The sequence below is a fragment of the Lipophrys pholis genome (genome assembly GCF_963383615.2).
Source record: "Lipophrys pholis genome assembly, chromosome: 5".
NCBI classification, from domain to species: Eukaryota; Metazoa; Chordata; class Actinopteri; order Blenniiformes; family Blenniidae; genus Lipophrys; species Lipophrys pholis.
In genome coordinates this window covers 18,019,744-18,030,045 of record NC_137628.1, presented here as the reverse complement: position 1 = coordinate 18,030,045, position 10,302 = coordinate 18,019,744, and the positions used below count along the sequence as shown (strand labels likewise).

Genomic DNA, 10,302 nt, shown 5'->3' with positions numbered 1-10,302 from the left:
GCTCACTGCTAAAGCAACTTTTCTCACTTCCTATTCATCACTCCATTTAACAAACTTTTGTGTCCCCCTCTTCTGTAGTATGATCTCCTCTCTGCCCTTCTGTGTGATCTCCAACTGGGGCACTGAAGGTTCATGATCTGTGCCCTCTTGTGCTCCAGCATCAAGTGGGCTGGCTTCCTGTTTGAATTCTAACATGACTGAACACGAGCCTAAAATAAGATTACGTTGTCTTCATTCCTTGGTTGTCTCTTTATGGGAGGAAAGGAACGTAAAAGCACAAAACATCCGACACTTAACTATGACTTTGGTATTCAAACACAGAAATAAATCTACATAGAAACACATCGTATTGTACATGTCTAAGTGTATATATTTTTAAATAGCCATCCGAGTGTATTTTGCCAGCATGAGGTGTCAGATGTCACCTCATGCAGAGGTGACATCTGACATACAGCTGAGGAAGAAAGACTGTTCCTCCTCACTACAGATTCTGGGTCAAGGAGGAAATTGAAGACAAACAGTAGAAGACATTGTTTCAGTAGAAGCAGAACGTTTTATTCACATACCGGTGGCACAGCAAAGACCCCCCAGCACACACACCTCCAGACTGTATCACAGCAAAGTAGCAGTATTATTTATGCTCAATATTCAGGGACCGTCAGGAATCGAGTGGAAGTATTCAGACAGCTTCTTTCAGGGGGGGATGAGTGTGTTTATTCAATGAACAAGCTCATCACAGCATTATGAAAGATGTAACAGTTTCATCTAACCAGATTGTTGTTTCGTAGGCAGCAAAAAATATGCAAACATTCAAAGCCGTCTGGAGTCACTCACGGCCACAATGAGAGCAACTCACAGCCACCGAAACTGAGAGATTCCAAATAAAACAGGAGAAACAGGATGAACATTAACGAGTTCAACTAATTGTGTAAAAAAACAAAAAAAACAGCACTTTTACTGAGGAGAAAAAAAGAAGTGTGCAGCTGCTGTTTTCACTTCCTTCGAAAATAACTTTACATGTCAATGAGATAAATGACTGTACTGTTTCCGTTTTGCCTCCGAGTCCTAAAAAAGTTGGTTTGCATGTTTCTTTGACCCCCGCCACCACTGAAGCTGTTCCTTCTGCCTCCCCACTGTCCTCCCACAGCCTGCTTTCATCTTATCACACGTACAAAGTCAACGCACACACACACACTCGCAACCAGCAGACGCTCGTCTCTCCATGCTCCATATTTGTTTAATCTAAACAATATATCCAAATCTTAGACTTTAGAGGCATCCCTTCTTGTTCATATCTCCCCGGACTCTCGCTCCTCGGAGCTGGAGCGTCTGTCCCGCTCCAGTGACTGAGACTGCTCTCGTTCCCGGCCTCGGGCCATGTCCGGAGAGTTGGACCGCTCCCTGTCCTCCCACTCTCCACACTCTGCTCTGTCGTTACGAATCCCCTCTGCGGCCCCCTCGCGCCATCTCTCCTGGGACGGCGAGCGCTCTCGGTCACGGGTATGAGATGATCGTTCTCTGGATGACCTGAGGAAAAAAACAACCAGCCACTAATTAAAAGAACAAATCCTGAAAAGTTGGGACAAATCGAGTTTTAAGATTAGTTCAGAAAATGAATTCTAAAATGCCCGAGGGGACGGGAGTCGTCTTCCCTCTTACGTGTTCCAGACCGTTGTTAAAACAAATGAAGCAGAATAGCATTTCAGTGAAGTGACGTTAGCGTGGGGTGTATTCACATTATAGAGGAAAACAAGTTAATATCAGCACTGACGTTTTCTTGTGAATCAACAGAATAATTTAAGAACTCTTTGAGAGATGAAGTGTAATTAGATCAACAGTTGCGGATTACTCCGTCATTTACATGAGTCCTTATCCTACTTGATTTAAATAATCAAAGATATTTAGTCTAATTTGATCTATATTGAGTCATTATGCAGCGTTTATAAGCAAACAGCTGAGATGATTGGTGGCATAATGTGATCCGTATTCAGAGCGGAGGGACTAAGTCAGGCAGGCACTCCGTCACACATAATGAGGCTCCACACTAATTCCAGAGGTTCATTAAAATCCACACCTCTTCCGTTTGTGCCTGTGAGAGTGGGAGCGTGAGCGATGACTCTCCTTGTGTCGGTGTTTCCTCTCTCTGTCCCGGTCCCGGTCGTTTCCTTCTTCTCTGGAATGAGAGGAGCGGTGGCGTCTCGAGCGATGGGAGGACGAACTGCCTCCATCCCTTCAGCAGTTATTTAAAAATGAGAAAAGAAACGACAAAAAAGAAAAAAAAAAGTGATTAAGTTACACTGGGTGCTAGAGAATCTCTCTTTTTAATACAATATAGAAATGACAGTGTACATATTAGCAACAGTCAATTAAACAGATTTGCTCTAGTTCCAGTAAGAGTCAGCATTGGTCGAATAATATCAGGATGATTCTTTATGATGTTAAGTTGTGGAAACACAGAAAACGGATCCCATATTTTCCACTCCTGCACATCAAATCTTTGTGTGGAGTCAATTATGTGGAACTCTCACAACCCGGACCAAAACTAATACAACAGATTAAAGTGGGTGAAAGTAGACATACCTGTATCGGTCCCCACTTCTAGATCTTGACCTAAAACAAACAAAATGTTCAGTTTTCAGATGAAAAACACGTCAACACACGGTTTGTTTTCTTTGAGCAATTCTGACCTTCTTCGCTCCCGTTCCCGCTCCCATTCTCTCTCTCGCTCCCTCTCCCGTTCTCTCTCTCGCTCCCTCTCTCGTTCTCTCTCCCGCTCTCGCTCCCGCTCTCGCTCCAGCTCCCACTGTCGTTCTTTTTCGTCTTCTTTTTCACGCTCCTCTCGTCTTTTCATTCGCATTCTTTCTTGTTTCTCTACAACAGCTGTCTGCACAAACCACACACAAAAAAACAACAACACGAAAATTCGTCATCCTCTCCTGCTCACTACATTTCTTTTAGCTTTTTAGTGCCTCCATCAACTTGTGTACGGATTATGAATATCTACGTGTCCTCACCCGGAGCTTTTCAAGCTTCTCGCGAATTTCAATAAAACCGATGTGCAGCTTGCCCCCGAAGTGGTCAGCCAGCCGACGGTCATTGTCGTGAAGACCCAAGTAGGCAGAGCACACCTCACACACTCGTAGTTTTTGTTGTTGAAAGCTGGAGGCGGGCATCGAGTTCCTGTAAACATCCTGGCGGAACAAAAAAAAGTTGCGTCACATGATTGCAACTAATGGTCCATATGAAGCTGAGTCAAGGTACAGAGAGGACAGATTGTGAATCAGATTTGTTAAATTAAATTAATCTGAAAGTTTCTATATGAGTTTCTTAAAGTTGTCCTGGAAATATCAGTTGTTTGTGGAGAATATTCCTGATCATGTAGAAAAAAGGCATTTGATGGCAACACATAGCCTTTGCATATGGACTATAAATTAGGCAATAAGTGGCTTTGCAACAGTATACATAACCTGAAATGTTTCAACGGAGAACTTGCACATAAAGAACACACATGTTTAAAGAACTATCATTTTATTGATTTTAAAATTGATAGTTTCAGAGCTCTTCATTTCAAACAGAGCTGTGGGGAATCTGTCTGATGAGCCACAAGGAATTTTAAACTGATGAATACCTATGACAAAAGGTCCTTCAACTTCATCAATCAGAAGAATGGAAAATATATATATAGAGTCCAAAGGTCCACTCAGTGGTTTTTATAATCTGAAGAAAAAGTGGAAATTTAGGGGCTTAATGGTCGACCTCGTCTGCCTTTCACTGGCAAATTCAGGGAGATGTCAAACCCGCAGTTCAAGCAAGAGAAATCAAGAATGTACAGGGTTGTGAGACATTTTGCCAAGACTAGTGGACAGCTTTACATCCTGAATGAGTAAAGGGATTTATTGACAGCTACGACACAAAAGTCCAAGCTGTGATTGCCTGATGACTTGTGTTTTGCTTCAAGACATCTTCCAGATTCAGGAGTGCAAACTTACAAGGACAACTGTGATTTTTTTACAAATGACTGCAGATTTCAAAGCATCCTTCCTAATGCTTAACTCAAGAGTAAAATCAGTTTCGCATTTCTGCATGTGAAACTTGTGGCAGAAAGGATTGTGATGATTTTCTGACCTCAGCTTCTTTCTTTAAAGCCCGGGTCTTTTCCACCTTTTCCAGGAGCTGCTGGGCCTCGTCGACATTGCCCTCACCTCCCAGCTGCTCAGCCCGGGCCAGCAGCTTCCCGATCTCTTCATTCAGCTCATGAACACGTTCAGCCTTTTGTGAACACGAAAGAAAATAAACAAAATATTAAGATCCAAGCTCAAACAAATGGCATTCAGTAGGGACACACTTGAAATTGTCCCAGGATGTAAATCACTTCCTGGAATAAGCAGAAGGCATTCCCCAAAACCCCGAGGCTGATCTCACAACCAACAGTGAGTTTGTCACCTTTGCAGCCACCTCGGCGCTGATCTCATCTTGTGTCTCTGCAAGTCTCTTCTTGGCCAGCTCAGTTCGGCGGTCACAATCAGCGATGAAGGACTGAAGGTGCTCGGCCGCCTGTGAGATTAAAAACATTAGAAACACACTGGATCCATCTCTTTAGATTATTCCCAGACAAGCTCAATCTGTACCTACTATGAAATGCGTATGACAGCTATGTCAACACAAGTCAGCTCTTTATAACAGCCTCTTCTTAGTCATCTTTAAAGTTAAACACAGATGCCAAATGCAGTTAGTCACAACCGAGCAGCACCACTCCAAGCTAACTTTGATATGTTCATCAACCCCTCTGTGTCACTAAAAAATTATAAAATATTTAGAGTTACACAAAGTGAAATTTGAGATATAAAATAAAACTTAGACTGAGTCATGATTTGCTTGAAATAATGAGTTGCTGCAAGTCAGGGTGTATTTCAGTACAATTAACACATCAGAGCAACAATAGAGGTGTGACCCAAACCTTAAAAGGGGAAATTTTAAAAAAAAGAAAAAAAAAAGTGTTGCTTTGGCAGTGCCACATGCACCGGTGAAAAGGTTGAACTAGTTTTAGAACACTGCACAGAGGTTTTAAATCACCACGAGACAGGATTTCATGACACAGGCTAATAGAGGCAATGATTTAACTTTGCAATATGATGCTATTGTGTTGAACGGAGTGTTAAAATGAAACCCAACAGCAAACTATTTGGTGAGAAATAAGTTACTGTGTGATGGTTTTCATCACAACCTCATTGAGTTTGAATCTTATTTCCGAAATAGCATCTTTCTTTTAAAATAATAATAATGCATCTGTGTGTGTGTGTTTGAACAACTCACATCAAGCTCAAAGAAGTACTCCTGATCCTTCGATGCAATCTCATAATCTGCTCTGAGGGCCAAGTCGTGGACTTTTATACACTCTCCCAGGTCCATTCTCTGCAGGGATCAAAACCACAGTGATGACGACAATCATGGCGAATGTTTGGTTTATCAGACTTCATCCACTTCTTCTAAAACTGGAAAACTGTTCCAATAAAAGAATAAAGACGTGATAACCATGCAGTAGCAGAGTGGTAGAGTCTATAAGGCTTCACAGTCAAATGTGAGTCACTGGGTTGGATGTAACGACCGAGTTCATCAGTACTTTCAATTTAAAGTGAAACGATGACAGCGACATTTTAATAATGCCAATTACCTTCTCAGAGAATTTAAATTTGCATCAAATGAACAATACTGACACTGTGTCTATTCATATGTCACATCAAAAGGACAGAGAAAAAGTGGAAAAGTAAAAAAAAAAAAGAGAAAAGAAAGAACTTGAAAGAAAATGGCCATTGTCATACATCGTCATAGACCAACATATTTAACAGATATGTACATGGCTGCAAAAACCTCATAATTTAAGAGACGCAAAGTATCAGTTCCCAAAAACTAAATGTTCTATATCTCATCATTCATTTACTCATTATCTTGTCTTTGTCTCAGGAAGAGATGCATGAGGGTATATAACATTTAGCTACTAGTGGCCAAAGAGGGAACAGGAAGTCAGAAAAATGCCTGCAGTATTGCATTATTATACTGAGATATTGGAACTTGTGCTTTCTGTGCTGTGAAACATAAAGTATAGTATAGTTTGGGCTGTTGCAAATGATGAGGTTCTGCATGTCTTTATCATCTTTGTGACTTTCTGTCTTCAGTGTCGTGTTGAAACTCAGTATTTAAGTGGATTTCTTTGTGCAGAATATAATTTATAATGGTATAAAGCTTAAACATTAGGCAAGAAGAGCAAAGATGAGGCCCTAAGTTCAACATAGTATCTCATTCATTTAAAATCCAACAACATGGAGAGCCCAAAACTCTCTCTGTACGTGTATGTAAATATGATACTCACAGTGCCTGACAAAATGTCATGAGGACATGAATCCAAGAGATGACTTTTGCAAACTCGCTCATCAGTGAATTTAATTCTCTGCCGCATGGAGTCACCTTTAAAAGAAAGAAAAGCAGTAGAGTAAATGCGCATGGGCAAGGTAAAATAAACACAAGAAGACGTGTAATATAGTACTTTGGTGATAAGTCATAAAGTAGGGGATCTTATTTTAAATACTGAGCCTTCTGGTATTTATATTACTGCTTTGTTGATTGTTCAGAGTAAATATGGACAGGGTGTAAACAATGACAAGTTCAGTATAACATTAACAAATCTCAAATGTTTTTATTTCTGACTATGATCTGTAAAGCTACGAGGCTGGTCTTAAGCTACAACCATTTAATTCTACACGTTGAACAGCTGCAAAACCAGCACGCGCTTGTCTCTTTTTGTGTAAAAATAAAAGGTTTGGGTTAAAAGTAGTTGGTCTTTAAGGGAATTAAGGTAGAAAGGCTTATTTCTTAAGTTCAACACAGGATCTGCATAATGACTGATTAAAAAGGAGAAAAAAAAGCATTTACTGAACTTCAGAGTATGCAAATATGATCTGGGAAATCAAAAAATTATAAGTACATCAATGATGATCATCTTGTCTTTGTCCACAAAAAATGACTTTTCACTCCAATGCCAACTAAAGGCCTTCGGAAAACATAGGACAAGCCCTGAAATTGAAGCCAAACTATACAATAGTACTGACAAACATTCCTTTGCAGCTGCTTTGCTGCCTGTAAAGACAATGCATTTCACATGACTTCTCGGGCAGCTTTGTGATTACTGAAACAGGTTGTTTAACAGGGTGGTCTGAGGGGATGTACAAAGAGCCACGATCAGATAAATAGGGTGTTTTTGTTTTTATTTGCGTTAAGTGTTAAATTAAATACCACTAATGGAGGGTTTCAGATATTTAGTTTGGCAAACCAAATAAAAGCTCACAACACAGAAAAGACCACCACACACACAGCAATACATCTGGAAATCTGAACAGAAAGTAGATAATATTGATGTTTGAAAGCAAAAATATTACACGATTATACTTCAGATGGTGCAAATGTACTTAATGGACCAGTCAATGAGTATGTACACACATACACACAGAGATTTTGAAAAAATATATGATGAATGCTTTCTGGAAACGAAAACAAAATACAAGAACACACTTTGCATGCTTGAACAAGGCTGTATGGAAACACCTGATGCTTTCATCAACAGGTTTAATGTGCATTTGAATCAGATTTTTTTTTCTGTACATGATGGAATACAAGTTGTATCGATTCCTGCAAAATCATGAATCCCGAATTAAAACGTTAACTCATCCAATAATGGAGGGTATGAAGTTAAGTATTAGGCGCATGTGTATAAACCGAATAACAATGAGCTCATATGTAAATTTCGCATTTACTTGATTTGTGTTTAACGTTGGGGAGCTGATTGTAGTGCATCGTTGTAGGATAAGCATTGAGTTCTCATGGTGGTAATACTACTGATCACTACAGTCGAGCTCGGGTATTTTGACGTTGCACTGCCAGAACATGTGCTGCGTGTATGAAGGGGAACGCCAAAGTTAGCTGCTCGGATAAAGTACAAGAGCTGTTAAGACACACGGCAGAGACGAAAAGAGCACACGGGAATAAATACAAATGAGTATTTTTCCACAAAGGCGTGCTTCGCGTCACAGTTGTTGAAATGAGCCAAATACAACAGGTAGCCACCGGCTAGCCGTGCTCATGCTACAGCTAGCCTCGGAAGCGTGCCTCCTTGTCACTGCCTGACAGACAGGATAGCTCGACGGCTAATGCTAGCAGCGAGCACAGCCTCCCCTCTCCGCTTCGTCCTCTGTCGGGTCCCCCGGATCCTGCGACTCGCGCACTCACCATCTCTGCCGGTGCCCATGAGCTGGTCCAGCATCGCTCTCATCTGCGCCTGGGCCGACATGTTTGGTCCGCCGTTAACGTCGTTTTTGCGCGGCGCTCCTCCTCACACATGCAGCCTTCCTCAGCCGCAGGCCTCGTCGGCTCCTCCGAGCGCCGCCGCCGCGGACAACTTTTCCACACCTGGAGGGGGAGAAAGCCCGAGTTGTCTGGAAGTCAGTGAGCGGTGTTGCGTGTAGAGTTAGCTCGGCTTGCTGCGAGTAGCAGCTCGCTAATGGAAGCTACGCGGGACTTTGTGGCGGTGAGAGGCTTGTTCGGGTCGGTTGGTTGGTTGAGCAAGTGTAGCGTCTGTTTTAAAAACTGCCGGAGTCCGCCGGTCGGGTCGTGTGTCGAGCTCAGACAGCGGTGACTCGGTGTTTGGTTAACTACTCCTATCTGAACACAAACAAGTCGCCGCTTTTGCCGTTACATAGCAGCTAAATGTATTTCCAGCCAGTCAGCTAGAAGTTGTCAAGTTTGTTGAACGTCCTCTCTCTTCCGTCTTCCTTGTTCACCCTCCGTGCGCGTCCCCGCCGAGCGCGCTCAGATCACTCCGCCCCGAGCCACTGCTGCAGTCGATGTCGCGCGCTCGTTTGCAGAGGTTACAGCTTATTATTAAAATGTTTTTTTTTACCTTCGCCAACGAAGTATATGTGTTCGTCTGCGTGTATTTATTTATTTATTTATTGGTATGTATGTATGTATGTATGTATGTATGTATGTAGTATTTTGCCAACTTTTCGCAAAAAACTAATCACATGAATTGCATGAAATTAACATGAACTGTTAACGGCTAACCGTTTCTCAATGAATCCCCAAAAACTGCGGGGAAAAAATAGCACCAATACATCTTGCAAAAAGCCTTGCAGCCCCTCTGGTAGCTGAGCCATTCATCAACTTGTATTTATTTATTTATTTATTTATTGGTTTGTATCATTGTATTTTACCAAATTTTTGAAAAAACTACTCACTGAAATTGTACGCTGTAACTACCTGACCTACATAGTTAGCATCGATATGAGCGATGGCTATCATGCTCGCGATATTAGTTTGTATGTATGTATGTTCTTCTTCTTCTTCTTTTTGGTTTAAAGTTGCATTACCGCCATCTGCTGGTTCTATCAATCCACATTGTTTCCCACCGCTCTTCTTCTTCTTTTTCTTCTTCTTCTTCTTCTTCTTCTTCTTCTTCTTCTTCTTCTTCTTCTTCTTCTTCTTCTTCTTCACTTGGTTTCAAAGGCAGTTGGCATCCATGAGGTTACACTACCGCCATCTGCTGGTTCCAGTTCGTCCATACCATTCCCACCGCTAAAAAAAAGAAAGAAAGAAAGCTATGTATGTATGTATGTATGTATGTATGTATGTATGTATGTATGTATGTATGTATGTATGTATGTATGTATGTATGTATGTATGTATGTATGTATGTATGTATGTATGTTACCAACTTTTCGCAAAAACTTCTCACCTGAATGGCATGAAAAGTTTCAGGGATGTTTTGTCATCATCCAAGGACGAATCAATTCGATTTTGGGACATTACGGGTCACCGTTTCCAAGTAAATCCCCCAAAACTGCTAAGAAATGTCCTTTTCATCCCATTTCATCTTCTTTAATCTTATCACACTAAATTTCCTTTGTAATTTTCTAATAAAACTCTCACTAAAACATTTCCCAGAAAGCCTTGCAGCCTCTCCATAACCTGACTAAGCTGTTTCCATAGGGACAAGTCACGTTTCACACATCAAATGTGGCTTTGGCGAAGGTATGTGCTCTAATGAATGCCCATTCTAGTTTTTTAAATCTTCAAAACACTTGTCCAATTTTTGAAGTTGAAATCAGTCGTGGTTTGGATTAAACAATTCCATAAATGTAAGAAAGGCAAATACCCCTTTATCAGTAAATTACTATAAGTGGTAACATCCATATAATTCTTTGATTTCCTTGTTTAATCATATTTTTGTGCAATGTGGAGCTGCTGTGGCAACTG

At 41.1% G+C, this 10,302-nt stretch overlaps 1 protein-coding gene across 1 annotated transcript; it reads right to left on the bottom strand.

The window, feature by feature from the left end:
• Positions 1 to 536: 536 nt before the first annotated feature.
• LOC308110099 (putative RNA-binding protein Luc7-like 1) lies at positions 537 to 8,856 on the bottom strand. Its single transcript, XM_080464179.1, has 10 exons — positions 8,278 to 8,856; positions 6,368 to 6,462; positions 5,314 to 5,412; positions 4,444 to 4,554; positions 4,126 to 4,269; positions 3,015 to 3,191; positions 2,688 to 2,884; positions 2,581 to 2,610; positions 2,075 to 2,230; positions 537 to 1,527 (listed from the first exon to the last, which is right to left on the bottom strand). Exons 1-10 carry the CDS (start codon positions 8,336 to 8,338, stop codon positions 1,290 to 1,292), a joined length of 1,308 nt encoding a protein of 435 aa, XP_080320305.1. The 5' UTR covers positions 8,339 to 8,856; the 3' UTR covers positions 537 to 1,289.
• Positions 8,857 to 10,302: the final 1,446 nt, after the last annotated feature.

Coding starts and splice junctions, on each gene's coding strand:
- LOC308110099 (XM_080464179.1), bottom strand. CDS start 8,338: ATGTCGGCCCAGGCGCAGATGAGAGCGATGCTGGACCAGCTCATGGGC. Junction 4,555..5,313: donor AGTACTTCTTTGAGCTTGAT/GTGAGTTGTTCA, acceptor TTAATCTCACAG/GCGGCCGAGCACCTTCAGTC. Junction 2,885..3,014: donor AGAAGCTTGAAAAGCTCCGG/GTGAGGACACGT, acceptor TGGTTTGTGCAG/ACAGCTGTTGTAGAGAAACA.